Source organism: Miniopterus schreibersii (assembly GCF_964146895.1).
Source record: "Miniopterus schreibersii genome assembly, chromosome: 18".
Classification (NCBI taxonomy): domain Eukaryota; kingdom Metazoa; phylum Chordata; class Mammalia; order Chiroptera; family Miniopteridae; genus Miniopterus; species Miniopterus schreibersii.
This window is the reverse complement of record NC_138121.1, coordinates 670,358-693,160: the sequence shown is the minus strand read 5'-3', so window position 1 is coordinate 693,160 and position 22,803 is coordinate 670,358. Positions and strand designations below refer to the sequence as shown.

At 51.5% G+C, this 22,803-nt stretch overlaps 2 protein-coding genes across 2 annotated transcripts; both read left to right on the top strand.

Annotated features, from left to right (window-relative positions):
- The first annotated feature begins 5,808 nt into the window (after window positions 1-5,808).
- LOC308547406 (uncharacterized protein) lies at window positions 5,809-15,736 on the top strand. Its single transcript, XM_081117713.1, has 4 exons — window positions 5,809-6,191; window positions 7,846-7,972; window positions 10,802-10,897; window positions 12,768-15,736. Exons 1-4 carry the CDS (start codon window positions 6,162-6,164, stop codon window positions 14,390-14,392), a joined length of 1,878 nt encoding a protein of 625 aa, XP_080973839.1. The 5' UTR covers window positions 5,809-6,161; the 3' UTR covers window positions 14,393-15,736.
- Window positions 15,737-16,612: 876 nt separating this feature from the next.
- Window positions 16,613-21,721, top strand: AURKC (aurora kinase C). Its single transcript, XM_081118619.1, has 7 exons — window positions 16,613-16,838; window positions 16,950-16,986; window positions 17,206-17,397; window positions 18,094-18,232; window positions 19,003-19,151; window positions 20,995-21,169; window positions 21,354-21,721. The coding sequence occupies exons 1-7, from the start codon at window positions 16,790-16,792 to the stop codon at window positions 21,522-21,524; spliced, it is 912 nt and encodes a 303-aa protein (XP_080974745.1). The 5' UTR covers window positions 16,613-16,789; the 3' UTR covers window positions 21,525-21,721.
- Window positions 21,722-22,803: the final 1,082 nt, after the last annotated feature.

Sequence of the window (22,803 nt, the reverse complement as noted above, 5' to 3'; positions counted from 1 at the left end):
TTTGTTTTAGGCCTAATTCCACAACCGCCGAAGAAGAAAGAAGAAAACATTTATTTATTTATTATAATGTGTCTTTATTGATTTCAGAGAAAAGGAGGGAGAGGGGGAGAGAGAGAAACATCAGTGATGAGCGTCACTGACCGGCTGCCTCCTGCACGGCCCCTGCTGGGGGTTGAGCCCGCAACCCCAGGCATGTGCCCCGACCAGGGATTGAGCTGGATCCTAGGTCGATGCTCAACTGCTGAGCCACGCCGGCCGGGCGAGGATATGTTTTTATTGATTTTAGAGAGAGAAGAAGGGAGAGAAAGAAACCCTGATGGTTGCCCTGACCGGGGGATTGAACCCGCAACATAGGCGTGCGCCCTGACCAGGAGTCGGGGCCCTTTGGTGTCCGGGATGCTGCTCAGCCACTGAGCCACCCGGCCGGGGCTCAGCCAATTCTTAATGAGCCTCACTGTTCAGGGCACAAGGAACATAAACAATGTCGATTACGACAGAAAAGAACGGACGGGGTGGGAGCGTGGGCAAGGCGGGTTCCTGGAAGCAGAACCTACTGGGTGGAAGAGGCCGGCCAGCGTGGCTTCCCCACCCATCCATCTCCATCCCCGGGAGATGGAGCAATCACAGTCCCTGTCGCTTAGCCCTGGCCGGTGCTGCTCAGTGGTTAGTGTCGGCCCAGGCATCTGAAGGGTCAAGGGTTGGAGTCTGGGTCACGGACATGTGCCTGGGTTGCAGGTCTGATTCCCAGCCCTGGTGGGGCACATGCGGGAGGCAACCAGTTTGTCTCACATCATGTTTTTCTCTGTGTGTGTCTCTCTCTCTCCCTCTCCCTCCCTCCCTTCCACTCTCTCTAAAAATCAATGGAAAAAATATCCTCGGGCAAGAATTCACAACCAACCAACCACAAAAAAATTCCTTATCACTTACAAGGACTCTTGGCTCTGGGACCCCAACTTCCTTAGCAAGGTGCTCTCTGGAATCGGCCCCAGGATACGGGTCCTTCTCAAATGCTGCGTTGAGGACGTCTAACTGGGAGGAAGTGTAGATGGTGCGAGGCCGCCGTCTACCTGGGGAGGTGTAAGGTCACGGGGTCAGTTCACAGGTTCAAACGAGGGGCCCACACGGGTCCCGCCGTCTCCATCGGCTTTGGAACGCGTTGCCTCGCCTTAGGAGGCCCTTGCCCCGGCCCGAGCCAGGAGGAGGGTTGCAGAGGAGCAGCGGAATAGGCTCGGGCTGCAGGTCTTTAGTGGAAAGAAAGCCCGCCCTGGCCAGGTGGCCCAGCTGGCTGGAGCCTCGTGCCCGCGCCCAGAGGTCCCCGGTTGGAGGGGTTGCTGATTCTATTCCCCACTGTCCGGGGCATGCAGGAGGCAGCTGATGGATATTTCTCTCACCAATGTCTCTCTCTCCCTCCCTCTCCCTTTCTGTCTCTAAAATCAATACAAAGGGGCTGGCGGTGTGGCCCAGGTGGCTGAGAATCGTCCTGTGCACCAGATGGTTCCCGTTTGATTCCCATCAGGGCACATGCCCCGGTTTCCGGTTCGATCCCCAGTAGAGGGCGTGCAGGAGACAGCAGATGGGTGTTTCTCTTTCGTCAATGTTTCTCTCTCTCTTCCTCTCTCTAAAATCAATAAAAACCTATTTTAAAAGATAAAAATCAATAAAAACATATTTTTTTAAAAAAAGCAGAGCCCTGGCCGGGGGGCTCAGCTGGCTGGACCGTTGCCCAGTGCACCAGGGTGTGGGTTGGATCCCCAGCCCGGGCGTGCATGGAAGGCAGCCAGTCGATGTTCTGACCTCACAAAGGTGCTCCTCCGTCTCTCCCTTCCTCTCTCTCTAACACCAAAAAGAAAAGAAAAACAGTATCCTCCTGTGAGGATTAAAAAAGAAAAGAAAGGTCCGTGGATTGTGCGGGGAAGAATTCCCAGGGGCTGTGTTGAACCCTTTCCCACCAGAAGACACTGCCGGGCGGCCCCGAGGAAGGGAGAGCATCCTGTCCCCGTGCAGAGCAGCCGTTGGCTCCGCTACGGGAGAGAGGACTTGGACGCCCCAGAGGCCCTGCTGCGCGGCGGGACCGGAGCAGGCTATTTACGTGGAATCGTCACGGGCTGATCTTGGTCTTGGCTGGCTTCTGAGTCCCCAGGCTCTGGTCTTCTCTGGAATCCGTGCTTAGCTCTTCGATTCTGAAACCAAGTCTGAGTGAGGGAAAGAGAATTAGGTCCCGCCAGCCCCATCGCCGCCTTTCTCCAAAGGCGGTCGTTCTTATCAGGCCGAAGCTCGGGATTATTACTGACCTGTCCCATCCCACGCTTAGGTCAGGGCCTGGTATTTAACACCTTTACAATCTGGTCCTGGTATGATTTGCTATAATAATCTTTCAAGCTAATAAACAGATGCTGTGATTATTACGCATTTAAGAACCAACCCTGGCGAGGTCGCTCAGTTGGTTAGAGCATCATCGCGATAGGCCAAGGTTGTGGGTTCAATCCCTGGTTAGGGCGCATGCAAGAGTCAGCCAATGAATGAGTGAAACAGCAGATTGATGCCTCTCTCTGCCTTCCTGCCTTTCTCTCTACAAATCAATGAAAAAAAACACATACAAAAAACCCCATGGTACTCCACGCAAAGCCCTCAGCACACTGGCCCACACTCTGTGCTCGGTGAATTGCCCTCCCCACTGCGCTCTCGAGGTCTTGGCTCCGAGGTACAGAGTTTGTAACTTACCTGGATTACTGGCCCTTCAAGGTTCATTTCCAAAGCAAGCTTTTGCCTGATATTGTAACTTGGGTAAGGTTCTTGGTTGAAGGATCCGATGAGGATTTTCAATTGTTCTTTTGTGAATTTTGTGCGGGTGAAGCATCTCCTGCGATTCACTGCTATGGGAAGATTAGGAGAAAAGAGTCATATAACGCGTCAGGTTGTACATTCACTTCAGGTTCGGGATAGTCTCTCATTTCCTCAAGGGGAAGCCACCAGGACCCACGAGGAAAGAACCCTCACGTGATCGTAAAGCCCTTAAACACATTGGGGTGGTTTTTGAACTTCTCCAGCTGATCCGAATGCCTTCACCTGGGAATCAAGGTCTCCCGTTTTCAAATACAATGAAAGGCCCTGGCCGGGTACCTCGGTTGGTTAGACTGTGGGCCCAGGACCCCAACAGTGTAGGTGTGATCTCCATTCAGGGCACATATGAGAAGCAACCAATGAATGATAATCACGTGGGACAACAAATCCACGTCTCTCGCTCTCTCTCTCCAACCCCCCCTCTGTAAAATCAATAAAAATAAAATGATCGGAATTCCACCCTTCTTAAAAAAAATTGATGTCTTGCCCTGGCTGGTGTGGCTCAGTGGTTAGTGTCCGCCTGCACACCGAGCGCTCTCAGGTTCGATTCCCAGGCAAGGGCACATACCTGGGTTGGGGGTTTGCTCTCTGCCCCTTTTGCGGGCACCTGTGGGAGGCAACCAGTTGCCATGTCTCTGGAACAAGGATGTTCTCCACCCCCCACCCCCCCCCGTTTCTTTGCTTCCACTCTCTCTGAAAAAGTAACGGAACAAATATCCTCAGGAGAGAATTAATAAAATAAAAAACAAAAAATTGCTGTGTTTTAAGAATACACGTATGGTGGCCGGGCCGGGGGGAGGGGGAAGGTCCACCCCACCACTTCCATAGCCCACACTTCGGAGGTGACCAGCCGCAGCTGCTCAGGCTCCTCCAGAGGCTCACCAGTGCCAACGAGGCCAAGCTGGGGGCCCACCCGACCACGTCCACAGGCCCCTCATCACCCGGGCCTCCACCTCAGCCTTCCCGCTGCAGCACCAGGAGCTGTGGATGCCGCCCCGGGGCCCCAGCCAGATCTGCAGGGTGGGTCCCATCAGACCTCCTGTGCCTCCCGCACCGCAGGGCACATGGGCTCAGGGAGCCACAGCCACCTCGAGGACAGTGCCGCCCTTCATCTTCCAGGACCAGTGGCTGTAGGACGGCATCACCGATCGCCCCAGGGCAAGGCCTGGATTTGGCCCGTGGTGATGTGCTCTTTTGTTTGAAGGATACAAGCAAATCTAGCCCCAGACAGCAAGTCTCCTTAACGTCCGTCCACGTGGCGTCTGGAACCATTTCAGTGACTGCTTCACGCTGTTACGTGAAAATGCATTTGTCTCCCACCTTGAATGGATCTCATTCCATTCCATTTAGCACCAGCTTCATCAGAAAAGGGCCCTCGCTCAGCTCTCCGGCGTCCGCGTCGTCGTGAACTTCGGGAAACAGCCTCGGTTCGTGTCGCCCGGGAGAAACTGGCTCCCCCAAACCCCAGTAATTTAGACGTTTGAGAACTTCCACAGCTTCTCACAAGCCCACAGGTTTTTTAGCCCAATTTCCTCCCCAAGCCACCCGAGCGGACACCACATCCGGGAGCCTGGACTTACCCTTGGGGGAGCCGTCTTGAGCCATGTCGGGGGACAGGCCTCAGCTTCCAGCTGGGAGCCGGGCTGGGCGGTGGGGCTGGTTTTATAGCAGCAGCGCCTCCCCTTTGACCTCAAGTCCCACCTTCCTGATCCCATCACCTCCTTTTCTGTTGCGAATCCTCACCTGGGGATGTTTTCTCCGTTGCTTTTCAGAGACCGTGGAAGCGGAGAGACCGGGAGGGAAACATCCCTGTGGGAGACGCGGGGACTGGCTGCCTCCAGGATGCACCCCGACCAGGGGAGGGGAGCAAACCCCCAAATGAGGCTCTAACCCCTGAGCCACACCGGCCAGGGCCCAGCATTTTCTTGGGTGGAAATGAAAGGACCCAGGGAGGACTCCAGACAGGACTCTTTTCCCTCGACTAACAGTTTATTCATTTTTCACCACGTCGAACAAGAGGCTTTGAGGCTCTGCAATGGTTTTTACAGTTCTAAACGCTCACACTAAACGACCACACGCTTTTACTTTTACTATTATTTTTTAAGAGACAATGAGTCAGCTTTTTAAAATTATTTTTTAAATAGGTCTTTATTGATTTCAGAGGGAGGACGGGAGAGTGAGAGAGAAACGTCAATGATGAGAGTCATTGACCGGCCGCCTCCCGCGCGCCCCCTGCTGGGGACCGAGGTGGGCGCTCCAGGTGGGCGCCCGCGTCCCGGGTGGGCGCCCGCGCCCGCGCCACGCGGCCGGGCTACCCTGGGAACAGGCATTTAGACAGCCGGGGCGCTGGCACCTGCGGGGGCGCCAGAGCAGACCCCGCGGGGGCCGCGGCGGTTCGCTGACTCCCACCCGGCGGCGCCTCTGCCCCCCGACGGCCTCCGCAGAGTCGGGACCTGACGCCTCTCCCGGCGCAGACGAGCCCGCGACCGCCGCTCGCGCTGCAGGCGGGGGCGCCCACCTCAGGGGACGGCGGACCCCAGTCCTCGGCTGATCCGGGCCCGACGGCGGGGCCCCCGAAGCCGGGACCAACCCCAGGCAGGAGCTTTAGGGCCGCGCGCCACCTGCGCAACGCGCGGAGGCGGGACTTCCGGCGGCGTCCTCGGAGGTTCGAAGGGACTTGTAGTCCGTCTCCGGGAGAGACCGGAAGCGGGAGGGCTAGAACTGGGCGAAGTCCCCGCCGCCAGAGCCTCGCTCCCTCTCCCGCCCCCGATTTCGGAAGCTCGCGCGCCTTTTATCCGAAGAACGGCTTCCTGGTTAAGGCGCTCCTCGCCTCGTTGGATAGAGGGAGGCGGAGGAACTACATTACCCAGAAGGCTGTGCTTCCTGAGACTGAGGCGGCCGCTGGCCAATGACGGCCCGGGACAGGGGCGTTTCCGGCGGCCATGGTGCGTGGGCGGGACTTCCGGCGTTTCCTCTGCGGCCGCCATTTGCCTCCGCGGTTGGGTCCCAGATGGGCCTGACGGGCTGAGCGCGGGGTCAGCGCCTTTCTTCAGGCTTCTCGCCGACTTCTTCCCGAGCAGCGGAGGCGGACGGGCCTCATCTCCGCGCCTGTGTCCGGGCCGGGACTCCCCCTAGCGGGCGCGTCCCCCGATCACCGGCCGGGCCGCGGCCTCCCCGGGGCCGGTGCGCCCGCCCTTCACCCCGCCGTCGCCGAGGGCGCGCCCTGCGCCGGGAGGACACTGCGGCCCCGAGCGCGGCGGGCGGCCGAGGTCGCCGGGCGCTCTCCGGTCCCGACCTCGCTCGAACCCCAGGGTCGCACGATGGCTGCGGCGCCGACCCGCCTCACACAGGTGCGTGGACGGCGGTTTCGGCCCCGACGGGCTGGGAGCCGGGACGCCCGCGGGCATGGACTCCGCGGGCGTCGTGCGTTCCGGCCGGTGCGCCCGGGCCGCCCCGTAGTTTGTCCCCGGCCCTAAGCGGGTTTGGGCCTCTGACGGGTGGTCGCTGAGGCGCCGGGAGAGTGGACGATGCCTCCTGCGGGGATCCGGCCCCCCGCCCCCTGCAGCCGGCGACCTTGTGCCTCGGGGCCAGAGAGAAGCGGGAGTTTCCCGGCAGCAGCGCACAGACGCGGGGGAGGCTGGGTGGTTCATGGGGTTACCTGTTCCCGCAGCGGCTGGGACGCGGGGAGGTGGCGGTGGGTGGTCTCCGGCAGGGGTCGCCCGTCCTCATCCGCGGCAGCCCCGGGTCGGACCAGCTTGTCCTTTGCCCGTTGCGGTCCTTGGTCCTGAAATACCCCGCCTCCGGGATAAGGGCTGTCGGGATTCGCGACGGAAAGGAGGCTAACGACTCGCTGTGGAGTCAGGAGACCCAGGGGTGTGGGGCGCTGGTCGGGGCCTGGACGTTACCCAGGCAGGTGCCCCCTTTTCGGGTGATTGTCCTGTGAAGTCTGCGGGGAGGCGCTGCTCCGCTGTCCATGCCCACGGCGCAGTTTTAGGGGAGACAGAAACGGGTTTCATAGCAAAAAGGGGTGCAGCCCTGGCCGGTGTGGCGCGGTGGTTAGCGCACTGAAGGGTCTTGGGCTCGATGCCGGGTCGGGGGCACCTGCCTGGGTTGCAGTTCCATCCGGGGCGCGTTCGGGAGGCAGCCCGTCGGTGTGTCCCTCTCACATCCGTGATTCTCTCGCTCTCTCCCCCCCTTCCTCCCTCCCTTCCACTTTCTCTAAAAATAATGGAAAAAATATCCTCAGGTGAGGATTTAAAAAATAAAAAAGGTTGTAAATACTTCACAGGCTCCTTACTGTGTTTTCACTTGGATGATGGAGGAGTGTCAAGTAACCTGTGTTGAAGTCTTACCTCTGGCTTGTAGGGTGTGAGACTCTGGGTGACCTGGTGGGACTCCCTCAGCCCTGGGGCACTGAGATGTTTGCCACGGTCTGCGGGAGGATTAGTAAAAATCCTGAAGCACACCGACCATTGAATCGCTTCTGTCACAAATGTTACTAGGGAAGTGGGAGCTGTTACTGATAGGGACACAGAGGCTCAGAAATGAAGTGACGTCCCCACGGTAACTCGGCTGGCAAGGGTAGGGTTTCTAGAGTTTGGGTGCAAACCACAGGAGACAGAGCTGGGGACTTTTAGTCCCTTTAACCAGGAAGTGGAGCCCTCAGCTTGGGGCAGGCAGTTGCAGGATCACTGAGGTTCGGGTATATTGGTATCATTACCACATTTCCTCAGCCCTCTGGTGTCCCGTAGTCTTTATTGTCTGCATCTCACAATCGACATGTCATTTCCATTATCTTATATCAATTTACAGTGGCTCCTGATAGGAGGCTTCTCTTCTACACTGTTGTAGTATGTCCACAGCATTGCACAGAGCTGAGCCCTCAGGAGATGCTTGGTGCTTTGGGCCATGATGTCTGCAGCTTGACCGTGATGCAGAGACAATCACCAATCCCATCCCCAACAGCTCCAAGGCCAACTCTGCTATGTCTGTTTGACTTTCCAGGTGCCTGTGACCTTCGAGGATGTGGCCGTGACTTTCACCCAGGAGGAGTGGGGCCAACTGGACCCAGCCCAGAGGACCCTGTACCAGGAGGTGATGCTGGAAAACTGCAGGCTCCTGGTGTCTCTGGGTAAGCCCTCCCCCTGCCGTGGGGGACCTGCTACTTGCTAATTCCACCCTCTGGCTCCAGACCTGGCTGGTCAAGAAGGTCTCAGGGGCTGCCTTCCCTCCTCCCCACAGCCTCTGTCATTTTATAGACTCACGTCTTCTGGCCTAGTCTCCATGTGGTTCTTGGGCAAGAAACAGTTTTCTTATGGCTTCTGAAAAGTGGCGGAAGGAAATGGGGGTGTTGTGCAGAACCCAAAGGCAGGACATCCAGTGGGGCCTTTGAGGGACTGATATAGGATCTGGGAACCACAAGGATTATTCCCCGGCTCCTGGGTCTCTCTTCCTGGCTTCTCTCTCTGGGTCTTCTCATGTCACTCTATTCTGTATGGCTTCTTGTTCTCAACGAGTTTGTGGCAGGTGTGGCCACCTCAGTCCCTGCTCTCTGTGGCCCCCCCGATTCCTCATCTCTACTTTTTTGCATATTTATGTTGTTTCTCTTTCTTCCTTTGCTGCTGGGCTCTCTTGAGGCAGCAATGGCCACCTGAGTCCATACTTCCTTGGATCTCTCACCTCAGTGCCCAGCACAGACTCATTTCACATTCTGGAGAAGTATCTGACTGAGTGAGCCCAGTTGACCCAAGTGTCCCCCCCAGGTCAGTTGTCAGGGGGTGAATTGGGCAGGTCCCCAGGAGGCCTTTGCCCCTGTCGCCACCAGGTATTGTTCTATGCTCTTGTATCTTCATGAAGGTCTCTCATTTCCTAAGTCCCTGGTCCAGGGTCTCCCTATCCCTTTCTATCATTCTGTTTACTACCTTCTAAACTAGTGTTTCTCACCTGGGGAGGATCTTGCTTCCCAGAGACACTCCACAGTGTCTGGAGATGTGTTTTGTTGTTAAGCTGGGGTGTGGATACTACTGATATCTAGTGGATGGAGCCAAGAATGCACTAAAGCATGTAGGACAGATTCCTCCCTGCCTTCAGGTTGGCAGACCCCGTTCCAGAGGGTGCAGGGACGCTTAGTCACAGCTGGGCCTTTGTTTCTTCTCCGCTCTGCCTCTGATTGTTTTTGATGGAAGGTCTGGGTTTACATACTTTTTTCACCTCTTGCCCCAAACCCTTGCTACTTTTGCCTTTTCAACAGATGGGAGTACTCAGGCTTGCAGCCTCTGCAGGCCGCATGAGCTCACTGGGACTTAATAACATTGTTTTGATTTCATTGCTGAATTTTCACAGTGACCCTCCATCAAGGGAAGTGACTCTGGGTTTCCTAGAGCCATGCAAGGTCTTTTTTTTTCTTTTTCTTTAAATATGTCTTTATTGATTTCAGAGAGAGGAAGGGAAAGAGAGAGATAGAAACATCAATGATGAGAGAGTCATTGATCGGCTACCTCCTGCATGCTCCCTACTGGGGATTGAGCCCGCAACCCGGGCATGTGCCTTGACCCGGAATTGAACCATGATTGCCTGGATCATAGATTGATGCTCAACTGCTGAGCAATGCTGGCTGGGCCCTGTTTTGTTTTTGTAATATAAAGTTTATTAGCATATAAAATTTTTGTATTTATGTTATACATAATTATTATGTATAATTTACTACATAAGTTATATAATTTTTTATAATTTATTGATTTTAGAGAGAGGGACAGGGGAGAGAGAAAGAAATGAAGAAAGAAAGATTGATCTGTTGTTTCACTTAGTAATACATCATTGGTTGATTCTCGTATGTGCCCTGACCAGAGACTGAACCCTCAACCTTGATGTATTGTGAGGTTGCTCTAACCAGCTGAGTTACCTAGCCAGGGCGTATAAATTTTTAATATATAAATTTTGGGTCTCCAGTTGGGTCAGGTTATAGACAACGTTAATTTAGTTACATACTGTGTTTTATTTACTTTTTATGTTTTCCCTTCTGTCTCCAGGGGTTTGTTTCTTGTTACTGTTTTTAAATCAATGAATAGTCTAGAACTGGTTTTATGTTTGGTGGACCTGGCTTTTAGTGTGCTGCCTGATTTTAAAGAAAGGATGGGAAGGGGAAAGGTCTGGAGCCTCGAGGCAGTAGCATCTTCCTGGGATGACCCTAGTCTGCAGTATAAATAGTCCCTTCATCTCTCTTCCCTCTTTTTTCTTTTTTTTCTCCTCCAAACAAAATCTTTTTGAGGGCTGGGCAGGGGTAGGGGCGTTACATCTCTTTCCCTGACCATTTCTCTTTTTTCCCCCGCTTAATCCTCACTTGAGGATTTTTTTAAAATTCATTTTAGAGAGAGGAATGAAAAGAGAGAAAATGAGGAGGGGAGAGAGAGAAACATCGATGTGAGAAACATTGATTGGTTGCCTCCCATAGTCACCCCAACCGGGATGGAACCCACCACCTTTCGTCCATGGGATGACGCTCCAACAAACTGAACCGCTCTGGCCAGGGCTGGGGAGGTTTTTAAATCTCCCTAGATCCAGGCCTCACCTTCAGAGACTTGGTTTCAGTTGCATGTGAACAGACCACCCAGAGGTAGTGATGCACAGGCTATTGAGACCCACTTAACTGGGATTAATTAGAAAATACCTTCTGGAGAGAGGGGATAGTTTCCTTTGGGTCTCATGGCGACAACTGAACAGACTTGGGATGGAATCTAGGGGAACGGTGCTATCTACACAGCTAGCGTTACTGCCTGCAGTCTTTAGATCCCAGTGGTGGTGTTTGTGAGCTGGTTTTCAGGTTACACGTCATTTTTTGTTTGTGTGGATGGGAGGAGCTTCCTTCTGAATCTTGTCCACATCCTGAATTTGCAGACTAGGTGGGGAGGTTTTAATTCCTTTCACAAAAATCCTTGTGTCCTCTTTCCTTCTCTGTGAACAGGGTGTCCTGTTCCCAGACCTGAGCTGATCTGCCAGCTGGAGCACAGGCAGGAGCTATGGACGGTGAAGGAAAACCTCTCCCACAGCACCTGTACAGGTAGGAGCCAAGCTGTGGGCAAATGGAAGACCCTGCAGCCTTGAGACCTTCAGGAGACCACTGGCCATGGATCCATAGGGAAGGCTCTTGTTGTGGCCTGTCTGGTGGTTTGGAAGCCATGGAGCCCTTTGACTTGTGGGCCCTCTGTCCTCATGGAGGACAGAGCTGTATGAGCTAAGATCTGTCTGGGCCTCAGAGCCCGACTTGCGGATTACCAGCGCTGTGGCGGTAGTGAAACAGGCTGGTGCTCTAACCACTGGGCCATACAGGCCAGGGCAACATGCCACCAATTTTTTCAGCTCTGTTTACTATGTATTCTTTGCTTTACCACCAAGCTGCTCTGTCTCCTGCGTCTGCCAAAGCTTCATGTAGTGTGAGTTCTCTATTTTCCCAAGACCTGTTTGTCTTCTCTATGTGTAGGTACTATCAGGTCTTAACATCTATAATCTACTAATAGTATTATCTGATCAGGGAAGTGTCCTCCTTATGCTCCTGTGCTCACTTTGGTCTTTCATGCAGATCCACAGTCAGATTTTCGGGTTCTATGGTAACCTGGTTGGCACTTTACAGGGAATTATGTTGAATTTATATATTCACTTGGGTAGAATTGTTGGTTTTATATCATCAGATCCTTCACTGATAAACCTGAGCTTTAACATCATTTTCTCCGTACAGATCATGTGTATTTTGCCTTCTTCACCAAACCGTTCCTCAGGCATACCAGACTCAGTATGTCCTGGGAGTCCTCACTGCCCCCTGAGTCTGTCCCCACCTGTCTGTCCGTGGCTTCTGAGCACCATCTCCTCACACTGTAGTGCCCTTCCTGTTATGGTGCCAGTAGGAATCACATTGTAGCACCTCCCATTGAAAAACTCTGATTTTTCTTCCATAGCATTAGCCAAACCAAGGGTGAAGGGCACAGAACTCAAGACTCTCATGTCTGCCCAGGAATGGGCAGGCAAGTTCAGGAATTTCCCCAAACCACCCTCAAGTTCGATGATTTGCTAGACTCAGAAAAACTCCCTAAAACCCTCTATACTCACTATCATATTTAAAAGGATACAAATTAGAAGAGACAAGGAATATAGGACTGGAAGTGTTCCAAGCACGAAGATCCCACATCCTCAGCAACTCCTTACCTCCTGGCCTTGATTTATAGCAGTGTGTAGCCCACCCAGGAAACTCAGATCCTTAGTGTCCAGATTTTCATTGAGATGTCACTGAGCCTTTGCTAGTGGGACTCAGTCTCCAGTTCTCCTTTTCCTTCCAGTGGCCCAGCTAATACCTTGTGGCTCAAAGCCCAAACTTTCTAATTACATCGTTGGTCTTTCTGGTATGGCCAGACCTTACTGTGAGTCATCTCCTTACTAGTGGCCCATAGTGAGTTATGTGTTGTCATACACTGTCAGGTATGTTTCCAGGGGCCCTACATGAATAACTGAGACACTCCTGTCATTCTGGAAATACCGAGAATTCAGAGGTTACTTCTTTGGAGTTGGGACAAAGATCATACTTCTCTTTGGGGGGAGTTAATTTTGTGTTACACATTTCTTGTCTTCCATCGGGGCTGCATTAGATATCCTTACAAGTGTTTGCGTAGCAACGTGGCCTGTGCTTGCTCAGAGGAAACTCAGAACACGTAGTGTCATTATTTTGTACAGCCATGTTTGTCCTCTCATCCAGCCAGGTCACTGGGTGTCAACAGTCCAGGGACCAGGACAGAAAGATTGCAGTCCTGGGATTCAGAGGTAGCAAAACATAGCAAACACAGAGGCACTATTTTCACCTTCATGTTGTTCACTGAAATGCAGATTTTGTTCCTTCTGTGTTGACATTACTAACAGGCCTTTTGTGTGTTGGGTTTCTTCAGGTGACAGAGAAAAACTCAAAACCACAGAACTTACCACTTCTGAGCCAGCCCTGTCTGAGAGATTCTCACTCCAGGGACAACTAACACAAAAAGTTCCAGTGGTCTCCCAAGTGGACCAAACCAAGGATTGGAATGGCCCATCGGAAGTGTCCCGGCAGGAAGGACACTTGAAACCAGGGATAGACCTCCTAAGGGAGAAGTTCCCTGCGCGCCCAGAACATGGTGGCTTAGGGGCAGTTGATGGGGTGTGTTCAAGGACTGTGCAGGAGCCAGTCCCTCCAGGAGGTGCTGTCCTTGACTCACGTGAATTGGGTAAAGATTCCACGATTCAGGAAGAGGAAAATACCTTTAAATGCAATGAATGTGGGAAAGTGTTTAACAAGAAACACCTTCTTGCAGGACATGAAAAGATTCACTCTGGTGTGAAGCCGTATGAATGTACAGAGTGTGGGAAAACGTTTATTAAGAGCACACACCTCCTTCAACACCACATGATCCACACAGGGGAGAGGCCCTATGAGTGCATGGAGTGTGGGAAGGCCTTCAACCGCAAGTCATACCTTACACAACACCAGCGGATTCACAGTGGAGAGAAACCCTATAAGTGCAATGAATGTGGAAAGGCCTTCACTCATCGCTCCAATTTTGTCTTGCATAAGAGGAGACACACTGGAGAAAAATCCTTTGTCTGCAAAGAATGTGGGCAAGTTTTTCGACATAGGCCAGGATTTCTTCGACATCACATCATCCACAGTGGTGAGAATCCCTATGAGTGTTTTGAGTGTGGCAAGGTCTTCAAACACAAGTCATACCTCATGTGGCACCAGCAGACGCACACTGGGGAGAAGCCCTATGAGTGCAGTGAGTGTGGGAAAGCCTTCTGTGAGAGCGCCGCCCTCATTCACCACTATGTCATCCACACTGGGGAGAAGCCCTTTGAGTGCCTCGAGTGCGGGAAGGCCTTCAACCACAGGTCGTACCTCAAGAGGCACCAGCGGATCCACACTGGGGAGAAGCCTTTTGTGTGCACTGAATGTGGTAGGGCCTTCACCCACTGCTCCACTTTTATCTTGCATAAGAGGGCCCACACTGGAGAGAAACCTTTTGAGTGTAAAGAATGTGGGAAAGCCTTTAGCACTAGGAAAGACCTTATTCGGCACTTCAGCATCCACACTGGAGAGAAGCCCTATGAGTGCAGTGAGTGTGGGAAGGCCTTCAACCGCAGGTCAGGCCTCACGAGGCACCAGCGGATTCATAGTGGAGAGAAGCCCTATGAGTGCATGGAGTGTGGCAAATCCTTTTGCTGGAGCACTAACCTCATCCGACACGCCATCATCCACACTGGAGAGAAGCCCTATAAGTGCAGTGAGTGTGGAAAGGCCTTCAGTCGCAGCTCATCGCTCACTCAGCATCAAAGGATGCATTCTGGGAGAAACCCTGTCAGTGTAACCCAAGTGGAAAGACCCTTCCCAGGTGGGCAGACTGCACTTACTCTCCGAGAACTCCTGTTGGGGAAAGACTTTTTGAATGTAAACACTGAGGAAAATCTTTTGCCAGAGAAAACATCTAACACAGCATCCAGTTGTACATACCAAAGAGAAACCCCGCAAGAATCTTCGCCATGAGGAGACCTTGTGTTGCAGATCATCACTTGTTACGGGAAGACACTTTTTAGAAATTCACCCAGCCTGGAGCCTTACTCTGCACCTGAGAATTTAACTGTGAGGGCGTGCACCTTCACCTCCATCTTTGTACTTAGTTTACATTGCAGTGTATCTCAGGAATTTTTTTTTTTAAAGGAGAAAGAAGAGAAAATGCAATGAGACTTCTGTTAAGCCTACAGCACTTTGTCATGGATTACCTAGTTTACTTGGGGCAAGGGGGTTGTTTCAGGGGCAAGGGCCTTGATCCTTATGTGTTTTGTATACATTCATTGCTGTCCAATGTCAGGAGTTAGACATTGGAGGGCGAGTATTTGAGAAGATAAGGAAACCCATATGAATGGGCATATTTTATTGTACCAGTTAAAACTTAAGGATTTGACTTTTTAGAAACAAACCATTCTTTATTTGGTTTTAAAACATAAAACTTTTTCTTAATCCCAATTTATTGTTTTATTTCTGTACCTAGATTGTAAATCTTAAAAATTGAGTAAAGTGATTCCTCTCTATATTATTTAAAACTGACTTAGCTTTTCTAGTTCCTTGAACTTTGCATATATATCTTAAAGATAAGCTTGCCTATTCTTACAGAAATGTCTTACTCTCATTTTTATAGAAATTGATTTATGCTGTAGGTCAGTTTGAAAGTCAGCATCATGAACAAGTACATGATGTGACTACATTTATTTAATCCTTGATTTATAGCAGTTTATAATTTTCAACATACAGGTTCTGAAAATTTTTGTTAGGATTTGTATCTACGTTTTTGAATGATAGTGAGTGGCATTGATTTTTAAATTTAAATTTTCCACACAATCTTTGGTAGTGCACAGAAATGTAATTGTGTTTTGGGGTGTTGTTTTGGTATCCTGCAGTCTTGCTGAATTCACTTATTTTTTGCCATTTCTTTGGATAGAATCCTTGGGGTCTTCAGCTGCAAGTAGTTTTATTTCTTCCTTCCCTGTTTGTATGCCTGTTATTTCCTCTTCTTATTGCACTAGCTAGGACTTCCAGTATGATACTGAATTGGGGTAGTGTAGTAAGAAAGAACATTTTTGACTGGTTTGTGATACTTTCAGGAGAACGTTCAGTTTTTCATCATTAAGTATGATAATAACTAAGTTGTTTTCATAGTTTTCTCATTAAATTTAGAAAGTTTCCCTCTATTAATTTGCTGAGATCTTTTATTATGAATAAGTATTGGATTTTGTCAAATGCTTTATCTTCAGTTGATATAATCATCTGATTTTTCATCTATAGCCTGTTGGTACTAGGGTTTTTATATTCCATATTAAAGCATTCCGTTTGATTATATCTTGCTGAGGAAGTATCTTCTAATTTCTTGAGTGATAATGATGGGTAGTTCTCATTTTTATTTGTTTTTAAAACTGTCGTCTGTTTTCTTTTTGTGTGTGTGTTGTTTTTGTTACTCCTACCTGAGGACATTTTCTTCATTGATTTTTAGGGTGGGAGGGAGGGAGACAGAGAGAGAGGGGAAACATCAATGTGAGGGACACAGATTGGTTGCCTCCCGCACATTCCCCACCAGCCAGGGATCAACCCTGCAACCCAGGTACGTTCCGACTGAGAATTGAGTGAACCCCAACAATGTATCCTCTTGCCTCTCCAAAGGGAACTCAAATTCAAATGCTGAAACTGGGGGCGCCTCCACACGAGCACAGGATGTAGGGGACAGGCACAAACTTCAGGGAGCCCTCCCGTGTGCATGACAGGAGGGCCCTGGGGAGTGGCCCGAGCGCGACGCGACCTTTAAGCAGGGGCCGGTTGGGCACGCACGAGGTTTTCGAGTTTTCCACCTTCACGAGGTACCCCAGCAGTTTCCTGGGGCGCCCTGTGTCCCCGCGAACGTGCGTCCTGTTAGCTCCGGAGTGTGTCCACTCGCGCCTTTCTGGTGTCCTTCAGCTCCAGTGTTTTCAGCTCAGTGGGTCCTGCCACAGCCCCACGTCCCGCCCCCTCCCGGTTTCCGCACCGCCCTCATTGGCCCAGCGCCCTCGGCCCCGCCCCCGGTGGGCGGAAGCTCCCGTTTCTGTCCCTCGTATTGGGCACGCTGCCTAAGCCTCAGAAATTTCAACCATTGGGCGTCGGCCGGGTGCTCCCCGCGCAGCCAATGGGGCCGGGGCGCCAACTATAAAAGGCCTGGTGGGCGCCGCCCCGGGTCTCTGGAACCGCCGGGAGTCGTTGGCGGCCCCGCGGGTGGCGTCTCGAGGTCGCGGCGGGAGCAGGCGGGGCCTGGAAGCGCCTCCGCCCGAGGGGCCCCTGCTCTGGCCGCTTCTCAGGGTCAGCCGGACCTGCACCCCGTCCGCGGGGCGCGAGGCGTCCTCTCGCCGCCGCCGCGTCCTCATGAGCGCCGCGCGGCCCGTGGCGAGGTCGGGCAGTGCCGGGCCCGCGGGTGAGGGACGGGAGCCGGGACCGAGACCGAGGGTCGGGGCGAAGCCGGCGGGCGGGGGCGGGGGCGGCGGGGCGCGCCGAGGAAAACGCCGACGCCTCTCTCTCTCCGCAGCCGCCGAGCGCCCCGCGCCGCCCAGCGTGCCCGCCGCGTGAGTGCCTGTGGCTTTGCGTCGGGCAGAGGCGGGAGGGGGCCGAGGGGCGCCAAGCGGGCCGGGCGCGGGACAGCGCTGCGGCCCGCCCCCCGCGTGGGCCCCGGGGAAGGGGAAGCGACGGAGGGCGGGTGAGTGGAGGAGACGGCGAGCCCCGGGTCCCCGACTCTCCCTCCGCGGAACCCCCAAGCCGAGGGTCTTTCCTTCCTCTCCTGTCAGCCGGAGCCTCACCATTGAAGACTTTGAAATCGGGCGTCCCCTGGGCAAGGGGAAATTTGGGAACGTGTACCTGGCCCGGCTCAAGGAGAGCCATTTCATTGTGGCCCTGAAAGTGCTCTTCAAGTCGCAGCTGGAGAAGGAAGGGATGGAGCACCAGCTGCGCAGAGAAATTGAAATCCAGGCGCATCTACGGTAAGGAGAGTCTCTGCAGGACGGCTCCGCACTGTGGTTGTTTTTTGAGACACAGAGAGAGGAAGGAAGAAACATCAGTTTGTCCCACGTATTTGCGCATCGTTGGTAGACTCTTGTATGTGCCCTGACCAGGGATCCAACCAGCAACCGGCGTATTGGGGAGGAGTCTCTAACCAACCTAGCCACCCGCCCAGGGCCCACACTTGTTCTTTACCCTTGTTGTTTAGAGAGAGAAACGTCGATGATGAGAGGGTCACTGATGGACTGCCTCCCGCACACCCCCTGCTGGGGATCCAGCCGGCAGCCCGGGCATGTGCCCTGACTGGGAATCGAACCCTGATCCCCTGGATCCCCACCCTCGGTCGATGCTCCACCGCTGAGCCCCGCCCCTCTGGGCTGTGTCCTCTGTTATCTTTGCCATCTGAACCCAGCATTTCCCCCAAAACTACCCCCAAGTATACCTTGCTTTTGTCTCAAAGACTTTTTTCTCTGCAATTTATTACAATTACAGCATGTAAATCTCCCTGTGCCACACACCAAATGCCCATTCCCTGTTCTCTCCTCATGCACTCCCAGATCAGGCTGCTGTTATTCTGGTCCCAGCAAAATTTGCTTCTTGTGTTACCAATCACTTGTAATAACAGCATGAGTTGGGCCTCAGGGAGGAGTCTGACCCTTCCCCCATCTCTCCTCCAGACATCCCAATATCCTACGCCTGTACAACTACTTCCATGATGCACGTCGTGTGTACCTGATTCTGGAATATGCTCCAAGGGGTGAGCTCTACAAGGAGCTGCAAAAGAGCCACACAATAGATGAGCAACGTACAGCCACGGTGAGGTGGGGTGGGGTGGTGGTGGCTGGGGCTTTGGGGTCTATGGGTTTACTGTAGGGTGGTATGGGGGGGGTCACTGTTTGTGGCTGTCATGAATGTCCAGATTGCTTTTTCTCTTTACCTTTGAATTTTGTTCTATAAATTTTATATGATGACATATACTGTGTATCTTATAATTTCACATTTGAATACCCCAGTTACCCTCAGAATATGAATTAGTTGTGTGTATCAGTTTGGATCCTTTGGTTGTAAGCAACAGAATCTAACTTTGCTACCTTATGCAGAGAAACACTGAAAGGCAGTGAAGGAGTTGGCTGTATAAATGAGTGGAACCTGGCTTAGGAGCAGGAAACGACAGTTCTAGAGGGCTCCAGATGGAGAACCAGAGCAACCGTCATCCCAGCAGGAATGGTTGGGTCAGCTTGCTGTCCGAGTGAATGATCTTCCCATTTTCCTTCCATTTTTGTATTATTTCCTCAGGCCTTAAGTCCTGTGGTAGATTCGCTCAGCATAGATTCTGTGTTGAGCTACTTGCTGTGCTAGAGCAAAAGGGAGTTATCTGTCCACTTTAGCATCATCAGACTTCATAAAATGGGCGAGAGGAAATCCTCCCCCACCAATAATTATGGTGCCATATTAAGGGGGTAATGGAGTCGGTAACCAGGAAATAGAAGACTCCACTGCAGTTATACAATGCGTGATGAGTATTTCACCTCAGGGAAGCTTTCGCAGGCTTCATTTTTCAGACTGCTTTTTCTTTACTCACACAGATAATGGAGGAGCTGGCAGATGCTCTGACCTATTGCCATGAGAATAAGGTGATTCACAGGGATATTAAGCCGGAGAACCTGCTGCTGGGGTTCCGGGGTGAGGTGAAGATTGCAGACTTTGGCTGGTCTGTGCACACCCCGTCGCTGAGGTGAGTCAGGTGATGGCGGGATGGGCCCTGGGTGCTCATTAGGAATGATCCAATTTAATACATTCCACATGGAAGACCCGGAAACAGGCCTGGATTTGTATTTGAGTAAAGGCATTCACCACATAACAATGCTGCCCTTGGTCAATGATGGACTACATATGCGACGGTGGTCCCAAGATTGTAATGGAGTTAAAAATTCCTATTGCCTAGTAACATAGCTGAATAACCTTGTAACGCGATTCATTGCCTGTTCATGTTGACGCTGGTGTAACAAACCTACCAGTCATCTAAAAGCATAGCACATACAGTTATATATACAATTGATAATGACCATGAACGACTGTTCCTGGCTTGTGTATTTATTATACTGTACTGATACAGTTCTGGGAGGATTACAACGTCTGTGTCTGCATCAAGAACCTTGCTTGGGCTTCAGGTGATGTCACCAGGGAGTATATGCACCACATCTGGAAAAAGACACTTAAGAGGTTCCTTTGTGACTTCAAAGAACTTGCCAGGGGTGAGGAGACTGCAAAAATCAGCAGGGCCGTGGTTGAGATGGCCAACAACTGTGAGGACCACAGTGAGGAGCTCCTGGGCGGGGTTCCTGGGGGACTGACCAACGAGGGGCGTTGGGACCAAACAGGCACGAACAGCTGAAGAGGAGGCGGGAGAAAAGGCAACTGCAGAAGAAACAGAAGGACCCTCGAGAGAACTCACAGTGAGGGGTTTAGCAGCAGCTTCCGCAGACCTCAGTGGGCTCCTTAAAAAGTTTGAAAACATGGACCCCAACCCCGAAAGGTTTTCATTAATAGAGAGGAATGTTCATGGTGCACTGTCTGCTTACAAGCAAATCTATGGTGAAAAAAAGAAAAAACAAAAATAAGTAAATGACCATGGACATGTTTCTGAAAAGTGACACCTCCTTAAGAAACCTTCAGGCAGGTCCTCAGGAGGGGTTCCTGAAGAAGGCGTTGTTACCACAGGAGATAACAGCTCCATGAGTGTTACTGCTCCTGAAGACCTCCCAGCGGAACAAGATGTGGAGGCAGAAGACAATGATACTGCTGATTCTGACTCTGGGCTTAGCCTAATGTGTGTGTGTTCCTCTTAGTTTTTAACAAAAAAGTTTTAAAAGGAAAAAATATTAAAATTTTAAAAATAGGAAAAAAGCTTATAGAATAATGATATAAAGAAAGAAAATAGCCCTGGCCAGTGTGGTCCAGTGGTTAGAGTGCCAGACCTCAGGTTCGATTCCCGGTCAAGGCCACACACTTGGGTTGCAGGTTCCATCTTGGGCCCCAGTCAGGGCGAGTTCGGGAGGCAACCAGTCACACATCCGTGTTTTCCTTTCTCTCTCTCCCTCCCTTCCCTCTCCTTGCCTCCCTCCCTTCCACTCTCTCGAAAAAAATCAATGGAAAAAATATCCTCGGGTGAAGATTAAACTCTGCTAACATACAACTTTACCAATAACTTTCTATGTAAACTAAGAGCCGTTGCTCCATAATTTTAGGAAATTGATTACATGAACAAACCCTAATTCTTATTCTTGATCTCTCTTAATGCACCATCAGTTTGTTCCAAATCTTTCTTGATGCCTAGAATTTCTTGTGAGAGCACCCTGGATCATGAGTTAAATAATTGTATGAGTAATTCCAAAACATGGAATTGGTAGGGCCCAGCCCTTGCCTTCTCTGAACCTCTATTCATGTTAAAACTTACAAACTCCCTTGGTAGGGAGGGGACTCCCCAGGACTTCCCATGGTCTCCCCTTTCACTAGGACAGAAGGAGGGTTTCCCTTGTTCCGGGCCTCTACTCAGCACTTGCTTCCCTGCCCTCTAGGAGAAAGACGATGTGTGGGACTCTGGACTACTTGCCCCCAGAAATGATCGAGCAGAAAACGTACAATGAGAAGGTGGATCTCTGGTGCATCGGGGTGCTCTGCTACGAGCTGCTTGTGGGAAATCCACCTTTTGAGAGCTCCTCCTATTCGGAGACCTACAGACGCATCCTCAAGGTGAGATGGCCATATTCTGGGTGTTCCTGGGGAAGCCAGTCAGTGGCGGCTGCCAGGCCTGCACCTCCTGGGGCATACACAGAGCTCGTCTCCTTAGATTCCCATGCCTTGAATGGACTCAGAACAGAGAGAACATGGACCAGAAAAATTAACCATACTTCTTTTTCTTCTCTGGCCTCCTCAGGTTGATGTAAAGTTTCCTCCATCAATACCTTTGGGGGCCCAGGACTTGATCAGCAAGCTTCTCAGATACCAGCCCTCGGAGAGGCTGCCTTTGGCCCAGATCCTGCAGCACCCCTGGGTGCGGGCCCATTCTCGGAGGGTGATGCCTCCGTCTACTCAGATGGTTTCCTGAGCCCTGTCTGCCCCGCTCCTCTGTGTTTGTTTAGGAAGCTCTCCTGGCTCTGCTATCTTGTCTGTCTTTTTGTTTCTTCTCTTTTAAAATACAAGATGCTAATTAATAAAAGGTTAATCATTAAACATTTTTTACTTGTTGATTTTAGAAGGAGAGAGGGAGAGAGAGAGAAATATTGATGTGTTGTCCCACTTATTTATGCATCATTGGTTGTTTCTTGTATGTGCCCTGACCAGGGATCAAACCCACAACCTTGGTATCACTATGCTTTTCTCCACTTTAAAATTAAATATTTTTTCAAATTGAATTTATTGGGGGAAAATTAATTTTCTCAAGGGCATTTTCTGCACACTGTTTCCAGTTTCATAACCACATGTATTCCTACTCATATTCCTGAGAAGAAAACAATAAGTCACTGATAGTGACCTCTAAGACTTCAGACAACGTAATCCTACACGGAATGTTAGAATTCCTAGCTGGACTCTGTTGGTTTCTTATCTGCCGCTAGTTAATGTTGGGTTGGTTTAGAGTCCCCCCCACACGTTCCTTGCTCCATCTGTTCATTCTTTTGTTGGTATCATAACTTGAAACAGTGTATGTTAACAGCTCCCAAATTTATATATTCAAGCACAAACCCTCTCCCAACGTTCAGGCACAGGTTGAAGTGCCTATGTGACAATCTGACATTCCAAATTGACCATGCTCCAAGTTAGAGTCTGGGTTCCCTCCAAGGCACCCCCGGGGGATGGCAAACCACTCTTCAGGTGATCTGGGCCCAACTCTGTAACCCAGAAGTCCCTGCGCCATGTGGAGGTGGCTCTGGGGTAAAGAAGACCTAAGAGACCTGTCCCTGTGGGCGCACCACGGGGGAGGCGGGCTTCTGGCGGCCTCCTTTTGGTGGTTAATTTGCCTGCTCATTTATCCTTGCTGCCCATAGAAGGGTCCAGGGAGGTGATGAGGCGCGGGGGGAAGTCTCGAGGGAAGTGGGTGGGGTTTCATTGTTAATTTTAAAAATTATTTATTTATTTTGTTAAAACTCACCCGAGGATATTTTTTCCATTGATTTTTAGAGACGGAGGGAGGGAGAGAAACATTGGTGTTAGAGAGAGACATCTATCGGCGCGATCCAGGTTCCTGCCCTTGATGGGGAATTGAACCTGCACCCTCCGGTGCCCCGGCTGACGCTCCACGGAGCCTTGCTGGCCAGGCTTTGTACTTGCCCTGACCAGGGCGAGTGTCCCGGCCTCCTGGGCCTCAGTTTCCCAGGGCGGAGATGGGA

Bases quoted from the DNA above. Each gene is read 5' to 3' on its own strand.
- AURKC (XM_081118619.1), top strand. From the start codon at position 16,790: ATGAGCGCCGCGCGGCCCGTGGCGAGGTCGGGCAGTGCCGGGCCCGCG. The intron at 16,839-16,949 runs GTGAGGGACGGG...CTCTCTCCGCAG, and splicing joins GGGCAGTGCCGGGCCCGCGG to CCGCCGAGCGCCCCGCGCCG. The intron at 21,170-21,353 runs GTGAGATGGCCA...TGGCCTCCTCAG, and splicing joins CCTACAGACGCATCCTCAAG to GTTGATGTAAAGTTTCCTCC.
- LOC308547406 (XM_081117713.1), top strand. From the start codon at position 6,162: ATGGCTGCGGCGCCGACCCGCCTCACACAG. The intron at 6,192-7,845 runs GTGCGTGGACGG...TTGACTTTCCAG, and splicing joins CGCCGACCCGCCTCACACAG to GTGCCTGTGACCTTCGAGGA. The intron at 7,973-10,801 runs GTAAGCCCTCCC...CTCTGTGAACAG, and splicing joins CAGGCTCCTGGTGTCTCTGG to GGTGTCCTGTTCCCAGACCT.